This window comes from Argopecten irradians, chromosome 3, assembly GCF_041381155.1.
Source record: "Argopecten irradians isolate NY chromosome 3, Ai_NY, whole genome shotgun sequence".
NCBI lineage: Eukaryota > Metazoa > Mollusca > Bivalvia > Pectinida > Pectinidae > Argopecten > Argopecten irradians.
The window spans coordinates 66,358,123-66,378,067 of NC_091136.1; the positions used below are offsets into that span (position 1 = coordinate 66,358,123).

A 19,945-nucleotide genomic window follows, 5' to 3' on the forward strand; every position below is an offset into this window, starting at 1 on the left:
ATCTATCTGTCATAATGTCTAAGCCTGGTGTCAGGGCCAGAGTATCTCAGGCTTCTATAATGTTTTCTACAGAAGTCTTGTATGGGGTAAAAGGTGGTGGCTAAATCTTGTATCCCGTGCCGCGCCCGCGCCGGAGCTGTGGTTATTTTCACTTTCTCCTTAACGACGGCATACATTAAAATAATATTTTGCACAATTAGCCTTTGTGTTAATCTTTATCTTTCCGTGTAAGTTATGTTATTTGAGATGATTCGAATTTAAGCATTTATTGCATGAATTGTTATAATCCCAACTGCCAGTGGGCACGGTTAATAAAAAGGCAGAATTTGTTATGAAAAGATTTGTACTTGCAATTCATGCAATAAATGCTTAAATTTTAAATGATCTGCATAAAACCTTGAAACCTAACGCTTGAGCGCGGGGTAAACAAACTCGACTCGCCAACTGAAATCGTCGATTTTACAAAGTTTCGAATCATCTCAAATAACATAACTTACACGGAAAGATAAAGATTAACACAAAGACTAATCGTGCAAAATATTATTTTAATGTATGCAGTCGTTAAGGAGAAAAGTGCAAATAACCACAGCTCCGTAGCAATAGCGTATATTGTTAAATATGATATACAATAAATTGTAGATGTTATAATTAACAAATAAACACTAAAATAAACACTTCCCCCGATCCCTAGTTGTAACACATCACCTTGTCTGTCTAGGTCTGAATGTACCTGGACACCATGTCCACCTGTAGTGGACACCGTGTTCACACGTAGTGTACTCCGTGTCTACCTGTAGTCTAAACGTAGTGCACTCCGTGTCTACCTGTAGTCTAAACGTACTTGCACTCCGTGTGCACAAGGGTGTAACCTTTAGTCTACTACCAACTGTATCATTACCATTGACAAGTTCTTCTGTGATGTCACGAAGAATCTCTGAAAGTTGCAGGGTGGTGTATTTTCCTATAACATCTGTATTATAATTAGTTATACCATAGTTTAGTCCGCTAAACCTGTCTATAATATTACAGAAATATATGTACATATCTAAGATAGGTTTCTGATTATTATTATTTTTTGCCTAATATATACATATGTAGCATAACTATGATTAGACCGCTAAACCTGCCTCTATTAATAAGTTTGTTTTTTGTCCAATATATATGAGGCAAAAAAGGGTCTTGAAAATGTTCTATACAGTAACGCCAGAAACATATATACATATATGTATACATAAAAAGAAAACACAACTATAAAATAATAAGTATATATGTTTCTGGTAACGCTTTGAAAAAGACATATCTACACCCTACATGTGCATCTTGATATTAAAACCCTTTTCGGAGACGTTTTTTTTTTTAAAAATGTGATGGTTCTTATTTTGTATTTCTGAGACAGTAATTTGAAAAATATTGAGATCTGTGGGAAAAAAATTACCAAAATCAGAGACATAGATAATTTAATTACTATCTAAACCTCTGCTAAAATTGATACTCCCTTATAGAGCCCCTTTTAATGTCAGCCGTCATCAAAACGCTTGAAAGCTAAGAAAATAGAAAGCGTCTATATAACCTGGCCCATATATGTTTTTGTTAAAAAACACATGGATGTTGAGACGACATGAAAACGTCGGACTAACCAATTCTAACCATCACTCGTTTCAGAAACATATGTATATATGTTTGTACTCCCTATAAAGGTCCTATACTTTGATGATAAAAATGGATATCGACTGTGATTACATTGACTTTCGCGATGACAGCGACCCATGTGTGGGCTCGGACAGGTAATCTGACACATTGCAAGCTAACGTTATGCTTATGAAACAGTGAAATATGACAGAAACCACACAAACGATTAACGTGATCTAACCGTTCCTACTCTGGTTATGTTAGCTGTATATACATCTTAGGCTAGGCGTTTCTGTCTTTTCATGATTAATATATAGCTACATCAGTACATGTAATGTTGAAAAAAATCTCACCAGAAATTGAAAACCCCTCACGGTATCGACACACAACTGTGATCAATACAGTAATTCCTTCTTTGTGCGTACAGTCATTGACTGGAACCACTTAGAGGATAAGGTAGTGTGTGTCCCAACATTGGAGGCTTTTAAGCGTGCCCTGTAAGATCCTCTCTCTACCGTTGTTAAAACCGGAAACAGGTTCTACAACGTATCATGAATAGATATACAAAATGTAGGTAGATAGATGAAGATGACGTTTGTCAAGAAGATATTATCGATTGCCCCACCACAGCCACCTATCTTCAATACTCCATGGATTAATGACGTAATATCAACCCCTGGACTATCTAATAGTAAACCTGGAGGCATGCAGCTCAGGAGAAAAAATCTGACCAATTACACGTCTGTACAGACTTCCCTTGAAGATTACAGAGAAAGCGACGCCCAACTTCAAAGCCTACCAGTCAACCACAGTGTACCAATATTCGATTCTTTTGATGTTCATCAAAGGACAAAATTAACCTGCTGCCTCTAGTTTTACTGTTTAAGGCAAAACCTTAGAAGAGTGCAGCTACATGTAAAAATGTATAACAGTTAGGTTTATAACATCAGAACTAGAGTAACACTGTTTTTAAACTTGTAGTCCGATCACTGATTTTTTATTAAATTCTATTCTTCAACACTATTGTTTTGTGTCTAGCATTATATTGACAGTCATATACAGGTCAAAAAAAATATTTAACAGGAATTGAACAATTTCCTTTTGATCTTGTTTCTCTCAAAGGCGGAAAATTTGGCAGCATGCCATGTATCACAAATGCGCGGAAATATGTGCTGTCATTTTTGGCACCAATTAAGCTTCCTGACATCACGGCTGATGGTGCCGTGCACTTGACAACACACAGACAGTATATCATTTTGACCAGTAAATTTATTGTGTCGTTCTTGCCTTTGTGTAGTTATCTAAAACTACTTACAGTTATTTCAAAGTGTATCCTGATGACACGTTTTGTCTTTAGAGAAAATTTCAAAACTCGTCGTGTAGGGTAGATCTCATAGCCCTGGAATGAGTTTGGTTGCCCTATGCTGTACTTTTTCTATGGAATCAATGTCCTTAGTTTGTTCTGTGGGGATTCCAGATGTTTGCGCCGTATTCCAAGAGTGGTCTTACTTAAATAGCTGTTTAAATGATACTTTGTTTAGGTATACAAAATGAAATGATCTTCTTATTAGCCCGAGAATACTATTGGCTTTATTGACTGCTTGTTGGATGTGACGAGAAATTTATATTGTTGTCCACATGTACTCCTATCATTACCTCCTGCTTCTGTCATCTTGTACTGCCGGTTCTCGTTGGTTTTTCCTTTTATAGTAAATATAAGGACCTGACAGTGGATGAAATCTCAATAGCCATATTTTGGACCTGCAGGTTGTCCAAATCCGATTGTAAAGCCTTACTATCCTCTTCATTTCTTACTTCCCTATAAATTTTAGTGTCATCGGCGAAATGGAAAGTTTTTACTATCCTCTTCATTTCTTACTTCCCTATAGATTTTAGTGTCATCGGCGAAAAGGAAAGTTTTGATGTGGTGTGGTCCAGTAGATCATTTATATATTATAAACAAAATCGGACCAAAGACACTGCCTATTAATTCAATGATATTAGAAGTTGATATTGAGAAAGTTCTGATACACAACGTAATGATCAAAAGTGTTCCGTCATGCTCTACCTCAACATTGTAAATTTGTTGGAGTAGTTTTACTATGAGATAGTCTATGGGTGGATATTAACGTCACTGATAGTAATTAATAACCCCTGGAGTATTGAGGATGCCACCCTACCTCGCACAAATTAATGTCATAACAATAAGTAATATGATTAACCATATAATGTCCCTGGCCATCAATTGTGAGTGGTATAGTGTCAGGAAGCAGTATGTAGTGATGCTGGGTAAGATCATTGTCAACATTTATCTGGTTATTGTAAATATAGCGTCAGGGAGCAGTATGTAGTGATGCTGGGTCAGATCATTGTCTACATTTATCTGGTTATTGTAAATATAGTGTCAGGGAGCAGTATGTAGTGATGCTGGGTCAGATCATTGTCTACATTTATCTGGTTATTGTAAATAAATGAGAAATTAATCTATACATGTCTGCTCCAGCTAGCTCCTTACTCTAGACATTTTAGACTGTCGATCACAATGTCCAAGTCTTGGGCCAGGGCAGGAAACTATCTCTAAATTGGTTTAAAACAAACTTTTGTCCAAAGGAGGTTATAAGATATATTTTGCGTACATCATCAATTCAATCTTTGAGCTATCAATATTTATGATACAGCTCTTCAGATGAAGGTGGACTGGACATTGTACTCAATGGCACTCCAGAGTTGAAGAGGAAACTAACAGTTCGCTGCAGCAGGAAACCAGAGTTATCTAGTGAGGATGAGTTTGAGAAGGAAATGAACGAGGAGCTCAATGATACAGTGAAGGCTATGGAAGCTGCGAGGAGTGGAAAAAAGACAGGTATACAATACATGTAGTAATTGCTGTACATAACAACATGTTCTGTTCATTGATAGTTTTATATGCATGCATCCATATAAGCCATTTTATCAATTTTGTTTGCCATGGTAACACAGGATATGTAAACAGGACAATAATCTTTGGAACAAATATATTGAAACTTGGTCAATTGTTGTAACATATGGATGTCTATAATTCAATAACAATTACTATGGAAACACAATGGGGGAACTATATTATTTTTATTTATAAAGTGCTGTGATCAGACAAAACAATCACTTACATATTCCAGCAGATTTGAAAGGATATTGTTCAGTCGCTATATATTTCCCCAAATGAAACTTACCATCATGCATGTGATCTTGCTATAGAACTTACAATCAAGGGAAGTTATATAGTTGTTTCCTATCATGATTTCAAGATATGTTTGAGGACTGTTCCCCATTTATTAATGGTAATTTGGCTTAAACGTGTGTGAAATAATTTCCATTGAGAAAGAGGCCATTAATCAGAGATGATGAAAGAACTAAAGATATGGCTAAATTTATAAATGATTTTTTTTCAGGAAAGAAATTTAAGTCGGAAGCAGGAAGTTCGACATCAAGAGATGAGAAAAAAGAACCTGAGTCATATTATGACGATGTGTACTTTGATTCTGATGAGGAGGAGATGGTTACACAAGGTAGGTAGGAATGGACACGATGTAATGATGTACCTGGTAAGGTAGGTAGGAATGGACACGATGTAATGATGTACCTGGTAAGGTAGGTAGGAATGGACACGATGTAATGATGTACCTGGTAAGGTAGGTAGGAATGGACACGATGTAATGATGTACCTGGTAAGGTAGGTAGGAATGGACGCGATGTAATGATGTACCTGGTAAGGTAGGTAGGAATGGACACGATGTAATGATGTACCTGGTAAGGTAGGTAGGAATGGACACGATGTAATGATGTACCTGGTAAGGTAGGTAGGAATGGACGCGATGTAATGATGTACCTGGTAAGGTAGGTAGGAATGGACACGATGTAATGATGTACCTGGTAAGGTAGGTAGGAATGGACACGATGTAATGATGTACCTGGTAAGGTAGGTAGGAATGGACACGATGTAATGATGTACCTGGTAAGGTAGGTAGGAATGGACGCGATGTAATGATGTACCTGGTAAGGTAGGTAGGAATGGACGCGATGTAATGATGTACCTGGTAAGGTAGGTAGGAATGGACACGATGTAATGATGTACCTGGTAAGGTAGGTAGTAATGGACACGATGTAATGATGTACCTGGTAAGGTAGGTAGGAATGGACACGATGTAATGATGTACCTGGTAAGGTAGGTAGGAATGGACACGATGTAATGATGTACCTGGTAAGGTAGGTAGGAATGGACACGATGTAATGATGTACCTGGTAAGGTAGGTAGGAATGGACACGATGTAATGATGTACCTGGTAACAGAATGCTGGGTTGATAGTTGTTATGGTATACCTGGTAACAGAATGCCGGGTTGATAGTTATGTACCTGGTAACAGAATGCTGGGTTGATAGTTGTGTACCTGGTAACAGAATGCTGGGTTGATAGTTGTTATGTACCTGGTAACAGAATGCTGGGTTGATAGTTGTTATGGTATACCTGGTAACAGAATGCTGGGTTGATAGTTATGTACCTGGTAACAGAATGCTGGGTTGATAGTTGTGTACCTGGTAACAGAATGCTGGGTTGATATAGTTGTTATGATGTACCTGGTAACAGAATGCCGGGTTGATAGTTGTTATGGTGTACCTGGTAACAGAATGCTGGGTTGATAGTTGTGTACCTGGTAACAGAATGCTGGGTTGATAGTTGTTATGGTATACCTGGTAACAGAATGCTGGGTTGATAGTTGTGTACCTGGTAACAGAATGCTGGGTTGATAGTTGTTATGGTATACCTGGTAACAGAATGCCGGGTTGATAGTTATGTACCTGGTAACAGAATGCTGGGTTGATAGTTGTTATGGTGTACCTGGTAACAGAATGCTGGGTTGATATAGTTGTTATGATGTACCTGGTAACAGAATGCCGGGTTGATAGTTGTTATGGTGTACCTGGTAACAGAATGCTGGGTTGATAGTTGTTATGGTGTACCTGGTAACAGAATGCTGGGTTGATAGTTGTGTACCTGGTAACAGAATGCTGGGTTGATAGTTGTTATGATGTACCTGGTAACAGAATGCTGGGTTGATAGTTGTTATGGTGTACCTGGTAACAGAATGCTGGGTTGATAGTTGTTATGGTGTACCTGGTAACAGAATGCTGGGTTGATAGTTGTTATGGTGTACCTGGTAACAGAATGCTGGGTTGATAGTTGTTATGGTATACCTGGTAACAGAATGCTGGGTTGATAGTTGTTATGGTGTACCTGGTAACAGAATGCCGGGTTGATAGTTATGTACCTGGTAACAGAATGCTGGGTTGATAGTTGGGTACCTGGTAACAGAATGCTGGGTTGATAGTTGTATGTGTACCTGGTAACAGAATGCTGGGTTGATAGTTGTTATGGTATACCTGGTAACAGAATGCTGGGTTGATAGTTTTATGGTATACCTGGTAACAGAATGCTGGGTTGATAGTTGTTATGGTATACCTGGTAACAGAATGCGGGTTGATAGTTGTGTACCTGGTAACAGAATGCTGGGTTGATAGTTGTTATGGTATACCTGGTAACAGAATGCTGGGTTGATAGTTGTTATGGTAACCTGGTAACAGAATGCTGGGTTGATAGTTGTTATGGTATACCTGGTAACAGAATGCTGGGTTGATAGTTGTTATGGTATACCTGGTAACAGAATGCTGGGTTGATAGTTGTTATGGTTACCTGGTAACAGAATGCTGGGTTGATAGTTGTTATGGTGTACCTGGTAACAGAATGCTGGGTTGATAGTTGTTATGGTATACCTGGTAACAGAATGCTGGGTTGATAGTTGTTATGGTATACCTGGTAACAGAATGCTGGGTTGATAGTTGTTATGGTATACCTGGTAACAGAATGCTGGGTTGATAGTTGTTATGGTGTACCTGGTAACAGAATGCCGGGTTGATAGTTGTTATGGTGTACCTGGTAACAGAATGTTGGGTTGATAGTTGTTATGGTATACCTGGTAACAGAATGCTGGGTTGATAGTTGTTATGGTATACCTGGTAACAGAATGCTGGGTTGATAGTTTTTATGGTATACCTGGTAACAGAATGCTGGGTTGATAGTTGTTATGGTATACCTGGTAACAGAATGCTGGGTTGATAGTTGTTATGGTATACCTGGTAACAGAATGCTGGGTTGATAGTTGTTATGGTGTACCTGGTAACAGAATGCTGGGTTGATAGTTTTATGGTACCTGGTAACAGAATGCTGGGTTGATAGTTGTTATGGTATACCTGGTAACAGAATGCTGGGTTGATAGTTGTTATGGTGTACCTGGTAACAGAATGCTGGTTGATAGTTGTTATGGTATACCTGGTAACAGAATGCTGGGTTGATAGTTATGTGTACCTGGTAACAGAATGGGTTGATAGTTGTTATGTGTACCTGGTAACAGAATGCTGGGTTGATAGTTGTTATGGTATACCTGGTAACAGAATGCTGGGTTGATAGTTGTTATGGTATACCTGGTAACAGAATGCTGGGTTGATAGTTGTTATGGTATACCTGGTAACAGAATGCTGGGTTGATAGTTGTTATGGTATACCTGGTAACAGAATGCCGGGTTGATAGTTGTTATGGTATACCTGGTAACAGAATGCTGGGTTGATAGTTGTGTACCTGGTAACAGAATGCTGGGTTGATAGTTTGTTATGGTATACCTGGTAACAGAATGCCGGGTTGATAGTTATGTACCTGGTAACAGAATGCTGGGTTGATAGTTGTTATGGTATACCTGGTAACAGAATGCTGGGTTGATAGTTGTTATGGTGTACCTGGTAACAGAATGCTGGGTTGATAGTTGTTATGGTATACCTGGTAACAGAATGCTGGGTTGATAGTTGTTATGGTGTACCTGGTAACAGAATGCCGGGTTGATAGTTGTTATGGTGTACCTGGTAACAGAATGCTGGGTTGATAGTTGTTATGGTATACCTGGTAACAGAATGCTGGGTTGATAGTTGTTATGGTGTACCTGGTAACAGAATGCTGGGTTGATATGTTATGTTATGTTATGGTGTACCTGGTAACAGAATGCTGGGTTGATAGTTGTTATGGTGTACCTGGTAACAGAATGCTGGGTTGATAGTTGTTATGGTGTACCTGGTAACAGAATGCTGGGTTGATAGTTGTTATGGTGTACCTGGTAACAGAATGCTGGGTTGATAGTTGTTATTGTACCTGGTAACAGAATGCTGGGTTGATAGTTGTTATAGGTGTACCTGGTAACAGAATGCTGGGTTGATAGTTGTTATGGTGTACCTGGTAACAGAATGCTGGGTTGATAGTTTTTTGGTATACCTGGTAACAGAATGCTGGGTTGATAGTTGTTATGGTATACCTGGTAACAGAATGCTGGGTTGATAGTTGTTATGTACCTGGTAACAGAATGCTGGGTTGATAGTTGTTATGGTATACCTGGTAACAGAATGCTGGGTTGATAGTTGTTATGGTATACCTGGTAACAGAATGCTGGGTTGATAGTTGTTATGGTATACCTGGTAACAGAATGCTGGGTTGATAGTTGTTATGGTATACCTGGTAACAGAATGCTGGGTTGATAGTTGTTATGGTATACCTGGTAACAGAATGCTGGGTTGATAGTTGTTTGGTGTACCTGGTAACAGAATGCTGGGTTGATAGTTGTTATGGTATACCTGGTAACAGAATGCTGGGTTGATAGTTGTTATGGTATACCTGGTAACAGAATGCTGGGTTGATAGTTGTTATGGTATACCTGGTAACAGAATGCTGGGTTGATAGTTGTTATGGTATACCTGGTAACAGAATGCTGGGTTGATAGTTGTTATGGTATACCTGGTAACAGAATGCTGGGTTGATAGTTGTTATGGTGTACCTGGTAACAGAATGCTGGGTTGATAGTTGTTATGGTATACCTGGTAACAGAATGCTGGGTTGATAGTTGTTATGGTATACCTGGTAACAGAATGCTGGGTTGATAGTTGTTATGGTATACCTGGTAACAGAATGCTGGGTTGATAGTTGTTATGGTATACCTGGTAACAGAATGCCGGGTTGATAGTTGTTATGGTGTACCTGGTAACAGAATGTTGGGTTGATAGTTGTTATGGTATACCTGGTAACAGAATGCTGGGTTGATAGTTGTTATGGTATACCTGGTAACAGAATGCTGGGTTGATAGTTGTTATGGTGTACCTGGTAACAGAATGCTGGGTTGATAGTTGTTATGGTATACCTGGTAACAGAATGTTGGGTTGATAGTTGTTATGGTATACCTGGTAACAGAATGCTGGGTTGATAGTTGTTATGGTATACCTGGTAACAGAATGCTGGGTTGATAGTTGTTATGGTATACCTGGTAACAGAATGCCGGGTTGATAGTTGTTATGGTATACCTGGTAACAGAATGCTGGGTTGATAGTTGTTATGGTATACCTGGTAACAGAATGCTGGGTTGATATTTGTTATGGTATACCTGGTAACAGAATGCGGGTTGATAGTTGTTATGGTATACCTGGTAACAGAATGCTGGGTTGATAGTTGTTATGGTATACCTGGTAACAGAATGCTGGGTTGATAGTTGTTATGGTATACCTGGTAACAGAATGCTGGGTTGATAGTTGTTATGGTATACCTGGTAACAGAATGCCGGGTTGATAGTTGTTATGGTATACCTGGTAACAGAATGCCGGGTTGATAGTTTGTTATGGTATACCTGGTAACAGAATGCTGGGTTGATAGTTTTTATGTATACCTGGTAACAGAATGCTGGGTTGATAGTTGTTATGGTACACCTGGTAACAGAATGCCGGGTTGATAGTTGTTATGGTGTACCTGGTAACAGAATGCTGGGTTGATAGTTTTTATAATACACCTGGTAACAGAATGCTGGGTTGATAGTTGTTATGGTACACCTGGTAACAGAATGCTGGGTTGATAGTTGTTATGGTATACCTGGTAACAGAATGCTGGGTTGATATAGTTGTTATGATGTACCTGGTAACAGAGAATGCTGGGTTGATAGTTGTTATGGTATACCTGGTAACAGAATGCCGTGGGTTGATAGTTGTTATGGTATACCTGGTAACAGAATGCTGGGTTGTTGTTTGTATACCTGGTAGAATGTTGTATACCTGGTATGCTGGGGTTGGTTGTTATGGTACCTGGTAACAGAATGCCGGGTTGATAGTTGTTGTATACCTGGTAACAGAATGCCGGGTTGATAGTTGTTGTGTATACCTGGTAACAGAATGCTGGGTTGATAGTTGTCAGAATGTAACACTGTGGAATGCTGTGTATGATCAGGACGAAGTGGTATCACTTCTGGTAATGAATGCTGCTAGTTGATAGTTGTAATAGGTAAACCTGATCAGAATGCCAATAGTGTACTGGCTCTATTATGGTATCAGGACGATGTAATGGTACTATAGTTATAGAATATGGAAATGATCAGGACGAAGTGTATCTTAATGTACTGGCTAGTTATACCTAATAATGGAAATGATAGGACGAAGTTATGTATACTGGTAACATGTACTGGCTAGTTATACCTAATATGGAAATGGTAACAGGATGCGAAGTTGTTATATGTATCTTCAATGTGCTGGCTAGTTATACCTAAATATGGAAATGAATCAGGACGGGTTGATAGTTGTGTATCTTATACAATGTACTGGCTAATTATATTTAATAGGAAATGATCAGGACGAAGTGTATGGTATCAGGACTGGTTTCAATGAATGCTGGTAGTTAAATACAGGACGAAGTGTATATGGTACTGGCTAGTTATATCAGGGACGATCAAGTGTATCTTCAATTGTACTGGCTGTTATACCTAATATGGAAATGATCAGGACCGATAAACGAGATGTATCTTAAAAGGTAGCTGGCCCTAGCTATATACCTAATATGGATATGGTATTAAGTAGAGTACGACAAGTGTATCTTAAATCGTATACTGGCTAGTGTATTACTCTCTACGATAGGGAAATGTTAATTTTTTAAATCGGTCGAAAGTGTATTCTTCAATGTGAGCTGGCTCTAGTTCCATTACTTTAAATATGGAACATGAATCAGGACGATAAGAAAAGTGTTTCGTTTCTAACGAACGTATCTTCATTTTACTGGCTTAGTTAATAGATATCCTCAATATGGAAATCGTTCAGGACGATAGATGTAATCAACTTCCTTTCAAATGTGATTTGGCTAGTTCTATACATTAATAGGAAAATGAATTCTGAACGATGTGTTGTATCTTATATTGTACTGGGCCATAGTTTTGTTATACCTAATACTGGACTATGATCAGGGGACGAAAGTTTGTCTCATAACTTCTTCACCGTGCTGGTAGTAGTAGTAGTTAAAAATGTTACTGGGCTAGTTATACCTAATTATGGTATAATGAATCAGGTTAACGAAGTGTATTTGTATCAACTTCTTCATGTGCTCTGGTAGTTTATACCTATAAATGGAAATGATTAGGAGACGCTCAAGTGTAAATCTTCAAAATACTGGCCTAGTCGCTAGTGTAGTTATATACCGTAATATGGACATTAGATCAGTGACGAAAGCTTTAGTGTATCTTCCATACTGTAATATGACTTTCTCGCTTGGTAGTTATACCCTAATTGGGAATGAAAACTGATCGGGACGATGTGTATCCTCTTTCTTCAAATGTCGATGAGACTTGTAGTTGAATATCCTAATATGGAAGATGATTCACGCGTACAGAAAAAGTGATGTATCTTACCAAGGCTACTGGCTAGTTAATATAACTTATATGCGCAATAATGATCAGCACGAAGAGGGTTTGTTTGAAGGTATCTTCACATGTACTGGCTTGCTGGTTTGATTGGTTCTATACCTAATAGTGAATTGAGCCGGACGAAAGGGTTTAAAAAGGAGGTTATGTATTAGTTTCAAATGTTACGAGGCTTCTTTGTAGTTTTTGGAACTAATATGGAAATGAATTCAGGACGAAACTGTTTAAAGTCAATGTACCTGCGACTAGTTTATACCTCAATATGGAATATGTTCAGGGAGAAGTGTATCTTCAATGTACTGGCAAGTTATATACTCTAATATGGAAATCGTATCAGGACAACGAAAGGGTAAAATTTTTCTGTTTCACTTCTTCTAATTGTGCTGGCTAGTAGCCTCAGTTATAACCATTAAATATAGGAAATATAATCAGGACGAACAGTTGCATCTTATTTGTACTGGCTAGTTATGTATCTAATCTGGAAATGATTCTCAGGGAGGAAAAAGGGTATATGGGTTTTTTAAAGAAAGGGTTATGTATCATCAATGTACTGGTAGTCTCTAGCTCTTTACTAGTTATACCTCTAAATTCGGAACATGGATCAGGCGCGAAGTCGTATAAGTGTATCTTTTCAATTTGTGTACTGGCTAGTTATATACCAATAATGGAAAATATTCAGGTTCGATGTGTAATTCTTCAATGTTACTGGCTCTAAGATGTAATACCTTTATTTGGGAATAATGATCAGGACGAAGTGTAAATCACTTCAAACTCCTCTTTCAAATGTGCCTGGCTAGTTTTATACCCTTAATATGCGAAATGATCAGGACGAAGTGTTAGTGTATCTTCAATCGTACTGGCTAGTTATATACCTAATATGGAAATGATCAGGAATGAACCAGGACGAAGTGTATCACTTCTTCAATGTGCTCTGGCTAGTTATACCTAATAGGGAAATGATCAGGACGAAGTGTATCTTCAATGTACTGGCTAGTTATACCTAATATGGAAATGATCAGGACGAAGTGTATCTTAAATGTACTGGCTAGTTATACCTAATATGGAAATGATCAGGACGAAGTGTATCTTTAAATGTACTGGCTAGTTATACCTAATATGGAAATGATGGCAATGTGGCTGGCTAGTTATACCTAATATGGAAATGATCAGGACGAAGTGTATCTTCAATGTACTGGCTAGTTATATACCTAATATGGAAATGATCAGGACGAAGTGTATCACTTCTTCAATGTACTGGCTATTATACCTAATATGGAAATGATCAGGACTAAGTGTATCTTCAATGTAACTGGCTAGAAATGGAAATGATTCAGGACTGTCAGGACGAAGTGTATCTTCAATGTACTGGCTAGTTATACCTAATATGGAAATGATCAGGACGAAGTGTATCTTAAATGTACTGGCTAGTTATACCTAATATGGAAATGATCAGGACGAAGTGTATCTTAAATGTACTGGCTAGTTATACCTAATATGGAAATGATCAGGACGAAGTGTATCTTCAATGTGCTGGCTAGTTATACCTAATATGGAAATGATCAGGACGAAGTGTATCTTCAATGTACTGGCTAGTTATATACCTAATATGGAAATGATCAGGACGAAGTGTATCACTTCTTCAATGTGCTGGCTAGTTATACCTAATAGGGAAATGATCAGGACGAAGTGTATCTTCAATGTACTGGCTAGTTATACCTAATATGGAAATGATCAGGACGAAGTGTATCACTTCTTCAATGTGCTGGCTAGTTATACCTAATATGGAAATGATCAGGACGAAGTGTATCACTTCTTCAATGTGCTGGCTAGTTATACCTAATATGGAAATGATCAGGACGAAGTGTATCTTCAATGTACTGGCTAGTTATACCTAATATGGAAATGATCAGGACGAAGTGTATCTTCAATGTACTGGCTAGTTATATACCTAATATGGAAATGATCAGGACGAAGTGTATCACTTCTTCAATGTGCTGGCTAGTTATACCTAATATGGAAATGATCAGGACGAAGTGTATCTTCAATGTACTGGCTAGTTATACCTAATATGGAAATGATCAGGACGAAGTGTATCACTTCTTCAATGTGCTGGCTAGTTATATACCTAATATGGAAATGATCAGGACGAAGTGTATCACTTCTTCAATGACTGGCTAGTTATACCTAATATGGAAATGATCAGGACGAAGTGTATCACTTCTTCAATGTGCTGGCTAGTTATACCTAATATGGAAATGATCAGGACGAAGTGTATCTTCAATGTACTGGCTAGTTATATACCTAATATGGAAATGATCAGGACGAAGTGTATCACTTCTTCAATGTGCTGGCTAGTTATACCTAATATGGAAATGATCAGGACGAAGTGTATCTTCAATGTACTGGCTAGTTATATACCTAATATGGAAATGATCAGGACGAAGTGTATCTTCAATGTACTGGCTAGTTATATACCTAATATGGAAATGATCAGGACGAAGGGTATCTTCAATGTACTGGCTAGTTATATACCTAATATGGAAATGATCAGGACGAAGTGTATCTTCAATGTACTGGCTAGTTATATACCTAATATGGAAATGATCAGGACGAAGGTATCTTCAATGTACTGGCTGGTTATATACCTAATATGGAAATGATCAGGACGAAGTGTATCTTCAATGTACTGGCTAGTTATATACCTAATATGGAAATGATCAGGACGAAGTGTATCTTCAATGTACTGGCTAGTTATATACCTAATATGGAAATGATCAGGACGAAGTGTATCTTCAATGTACTGGCTAGTTATACCTAATATGGAAATGATCAGGACGAAGTGTATCTTCAATGTACTGGCTAGTTATATACCTAATATGGAAATGATCAGGACGAAGTGTATCTTCAATGTACTGGCTAGTTATATACCTAATATGGAAATGATCAGGACGAAGGGTATCTTCAATGTACTGGCTAGTTATATACCTAATATGGAAATGATCAGGACGAAGTGTATCTTCAATGTACTGGCTAGTTATATACCTAATATGGAAATGATCAGGACGAAGTGTATCTTCAATGTACTGGCTAGTTATACCTAATATGGAAATGATCAGGACGAAGTGTATCTTCAATGTACTGGCTAGTTATACCTAATATGGAAATGATCAGGACGAAGTGTATCTTCAATGGCTGGCTAGTTATATACCTAATATGGAAATGATCAGGACGAAGTGTATCTTCAATGTACTGGCTAGTTATATACCTAATATGGAAATGATCAGGACGAAGGTATCTTCAATGTACTGGCTAGTTATATACCTAATATGGAAATGATCAGGACGAAGGGTATCTTCAATGTACTGGCTAGTTATATACCTAATATGGAAATGATCAGGACGAAGGGTATCTTCAATGTACCTGCTAGTTATATACCTAATATGGAAATGATCAGGATGAAGTGTATCTTCAATGTACTGGCTAGTTATATACCTAATATGGAAATGATCAGGACGAAGGGTATCTTCAATGTACTGGCTAGTTATACCTAATATGGAAATGATCAGGACGAAGTGTATCTTCAATGTACTGGCTAGTTATATACCTAATATGGAAATGATCAGGACGAAGGGTATCTTCAATGTACTGGCTAGTTATACCTAATATGGAAATGATCAGGCGAAGTGTATCTTCAATGTACTGGCTAGTTATATACCTAATATGGAAATGATCAGGACGAAGTGTATCTTCAATGTACTGGCTAGTTATATACCTAATATGGAAATGATCAGGACGAAGTGTATCTTCAATGTACTGGCTAGTTATATACCTAATATGGAAATGATCAGGACGAAGTGTATCTTCAATGTACTGGCTAGTTATATACCTAATATGGAAATGATCAGGACGAAGTGTATCTTCAATGTACTGGCTAGTTATACCTAATATGGAAATGATCGGGACGAAGTGTATCTTCAATGTTCTGGCTAGTTATATACCTAATATGGAAATGATCAGGACGAAGTGTATCTTCAATGTACTGGCTAGTTATACCTAATATGGAAATGATCAGGACGAAGTGTATCTTCAATGTACTGGCTAGTTATATACCTAATATGGAAATGATCAGGACGAAGTGTATCTTCAATGTACTGGCTAGTTATATACCTAATATGGAAATGATCAGGACGAAGTGTATCTTCAATGTTCTGGCTAGTTATACCTAATATGGAAATGATCGGGACGAAGTGTATCTTCAATGTACTGGCTAGTTATACCTAATATGGAAATGATCAGGACGAAGTGTATCTTCAATGTACTGGCTAGTTATATACCTAATATGGAAATGATCAGGACGAAGTGTATCTTCAATGTACTGGCTAGTTATATACCTAATATGGAAATGATCAGGACGAAGTGTATCTTCAATGTACTGGCTAGTTATATACCTAATATGGAAATGATCAGGGACGAAGTGTATCTTCAATGTACTGGCTAGTTATACCTAATATGGAAATGATCAGGACGAAGTGTATCTTCAATGTACTGGCTAGTTATACCTAATATGGAAATGATCAGGATGAAGTGTATCTTCAATGTACTGGCTAGTTATATACCTAATATGGAAATGATCAGGACGAAGTGTATCTTCAATGTACTGGCTAGTTATAACCTAATATGGAAATGATCAGGACGAAGTGTATCTTCAATGATACTGGCTAGGACCTAAAGTGAAATATCAGGACGAAGTGTATCTTCAATGTTCTGGCTAGTTATACACATATATGGTATTGATCAAAGTGTATCTGCAATGTTGTTGGGTATACCTAATATGTGGATGACGAAGTGTTTCTTAAAAAGTACTGGCCTAGTTACATACTTTAAATGGCATTGATCAGGACAAAGTGTTGGGTGAATCCTGATTTGCAGTGTGTTGGTGTGATGAGTGTGTGTGAGGAAGGAGATTGTGATGGGTCTTTAGAGATATGTTTGATAATTCCTTGTATTGTGAGCATTCTGTGTTTCTATGGTTTAAATTATTAAAACATGCATTGCAATGTATTGGATGTTTTTTTTAAAAATATGTCTATGTAATTATTTAGTTTTATTATACCGTTGCCATGACATTGGTGGTATACCATATGTTTTGTCTTATCATGTATGGGGAACAGTGACCAGCTGTGTTGTTAATGGTGTCTAATGGCCAGACTGATATCACCAGTCCCCTGTATAACAGTGACCAGCTGTGTTAATGGTGTCTATGGCCAGACTGATATCACCAGTCCCCTGTATAACAGTGACCAGCTGTGTTAATGGTGTCTATGGCCAGACTGATATCACCAGTCCCCTGTATAACAGTGACCAGCTGTGTTAATGGTGTCTATGGCCAGACTGATATCACCAGTCCCCTGTATAACAGTGACCAGCTGTGTTAATGGTGTCTATGGCCAGACTGATATCACCAGTCCCCTGTATAACAGTGACCAGCTGTGTTAATGGTGTCTATGGCCAGACTGATATCACCAGTCCCCTGTATAACAGTGACCAGCTGTGTTAATGGTGTCTATGGCCAGACTGATATCACCAGTCCCTGTATAACAGTGACCAGCTGTGTTAATGGTGTCTATGGCCAGACTGATATCACCAGTCCCCTGTATAACAGTGACCAGCTGTGTTAATGGTGTCTATGGCCAGACTGATATCACCAGTCCCCTGTATAACAGTGACCAGCTGTGTTAATGGTGTCTATGGCCAGACTGATATCACCAGTCCCCTGTATAACAGTGACCAGCTGTGTTAATGGTGTCTATGGCCAGACTGATATCACCAGTCCCCTGTATAACAGTGACCAGCTGTGTTAATGGTGTCTATGGCCAGACTGATATCACCAGTCCCCTGTATAACAGTGACCAGCTGTGTTAATGGTGTCTATGGCCAGACTGATATCACCAGTCCCCTGTATAACAGTGACCAGCTGTGTTAATGGTGTCTATGGCCAGACTGATATCACCAGTCCCCTGTATAACAGTGACCAGCTGTGTTAATGGTGTCTATGGCCAGACTGATATCACCAGTCCCCTGTATAACAGTGACCAGCTGTGTTAATGGTGTCTATGGCCAGACTGATATCACCAGTCCCCTGTATAACAGTGACCAGCTGTGTTAATGGTGTCTATGGCCAGACTGATATCACCAGTCCCCTGTATAACAGTGACCAGCTGTGTTAATGGTGTCTATGGCCAGACTGATATCACCAGTCCCCTGTATAACAGTGACCAGCTGTGTTAATGGTGTCTATGGCCAGACTGATATCACCAGTCCCCTGTATAACAGTGACCAGCTGTGTTAATGGTGTCTATGGCCAGACTGATATCACCAGTCCCCTGTATAACAGTGACCAGCTGTGTTAATGGTGTCTATGGCCAGACTGATATCACCAGTCCCCTGTATAACAGTGACCAGCTGTGTTAATGGTGTCTATGGCCAGACTGATATCACCAGTCCCTGTATAACAGTGACCAGCTGTGTTAATGGTGTCTATGGCCAGACTGATATCACCAGTCCCCTGTATAACAGTGACCAGCTGTGTTAATGGTGTCTATGGCCAGACTGATATCACCAGTCCCCTGTATAACAGTGACCAGCTGTGTTAATGGTGTCTATGGCCAGACTGATATCACCAGTCCCCTGTATAACAGTGACCAGCTGTGTTAATGGTGTCTATGGCCAGACTGATATCACCAGTCCCCTGTATAACAGTGACCAGCTGTGTTAATGGTGTCTATGGCCAGACTGATATCACCAGTCCCCTGTATAACAGTGACCAGCTGTGTTAATGGTGTCTATGGCCAGACTGATATCACCAGTCCCCTGTATAACAGTGACCAGCTGTGTTAATGGTGTCTATGGCCAGACTGATATCACCAGTCCCCTGTATAACAGTGACCAGCTGTGTTAATGGTGTCTATGGCCAGACTGATATCACCAGTCCCCTGTATAACAGTGACCAGCTGTGTTAATGGTGTCTATGGCCAGACTGATATCACCAGTCCCGTGTATAACAGTGACCAGCTGTGTTAATGGTGTCTATGGCCAGAGCTGTGTTAATGGTGTCTATGGCCAGACTGATATCACCAGTCCCCTGTATAACAGTGACCAGCTGTGTTAATGGTGTCTATGGCCAGACTGATATCACCAGTCCCCTGTATAACAGTGACCAGCTGTGTTAATGGTGTCTATGGCCAGACTGATATCACCAGTCCCCTGTATAACAGTGACCAGCTGTGTTGATGGTGTCTATGGCCAGACTGATATCACCAGTCCCTGTATAACAGTGACCAGCTGTGTTAATGGTGTCTATGGCCAGACTGATATCACCAGTCCCCTGTATAACAGTGACCAGCTGTGTTAATGGTGTCTATGGCCAGACTGATATCACCAGTCCCCTGTATAACAGTGACCAGCTGTGTTAATGGTGTCTATGGCCAGACTGATATCACCAGTCCCCTGTATAACAGTGACCAGCT

The 19,945-nt window shown here is 38.9% G+C and overlaps 1 protein-coding gene and 1 long non-coding RNA gene across 2 annotated transcripts; one reads left to right on the forward strand and one right to left on the reverse strand.

Annotated features, from left to right (window-relative positions):
* Nucleotides 1-1,581: 1,581 nt before the first annotated feature.
* Nucleotides 1,582-11,005, forward strand: LOC138319800 (E2F-associated phosphoprotein-like). Its single transcript, XM_069262933.1, has 4 exons — nucleotides 1,582-1,784; nucleotides 4,308-4,492; nucleotides 5,058-5,174; nucleotides 10,908-11,005. The coding sequence occupies exons 1-4, from the start codon at nucleotides 1,711-1,713 to the stop codon at nucleotides 11,003-11,005; spliced, it is 474 nt and encodes a 157-aa protein (XP_069119034.1). The 5' UTR covers nucleotides 1,582-1,710.
* Nucleotides 11,006-14,123: 3,118 nt separating this feature from the next.
* On the reverse strand, nucleotides 14,124-14,534 carry LOC138319386 (uncharacterized). Its single transcript, XR_011208008.1, has 3 exons — nucleotides 14,483-14,534; nucleotides 14,368-14,427; nucleotides 14,124-14,255 (listed from the first exon to the last, which is right to left on the reverse strand). It is a non-coding gene; the product is annotated as an uncharacterized lncRNA (long non-coding RNA).
* Nucleotides 14,535-19,945: the final 5,411 nt, after the last annotated feature.

Excerpts from the sequence above, each read along its gene's own strand:
- LOC138319800 (XM_069262933.1), top strand. The coding sequence starts at position 1,711 with ATGATAAAAATGGATATCGACTGTGATTACATTGACTTTCGCGATGAC. Across the intron at positions 1,785-4,307 it reads CCATGTGTGGGCTCGGACAG|CTCTTCAGATGAAGGTGGAC; the intron begins GTAATCTGACAC and ends TTTATGATACAG. Across the intron at positions 4,493-5,057 it reads GAGGAGTGGAAAAAAGACAG|GAAAGAAATTTAAGTCGGAA; the intron begins GTATACAATACA and ends ATTTTTTTTCAG.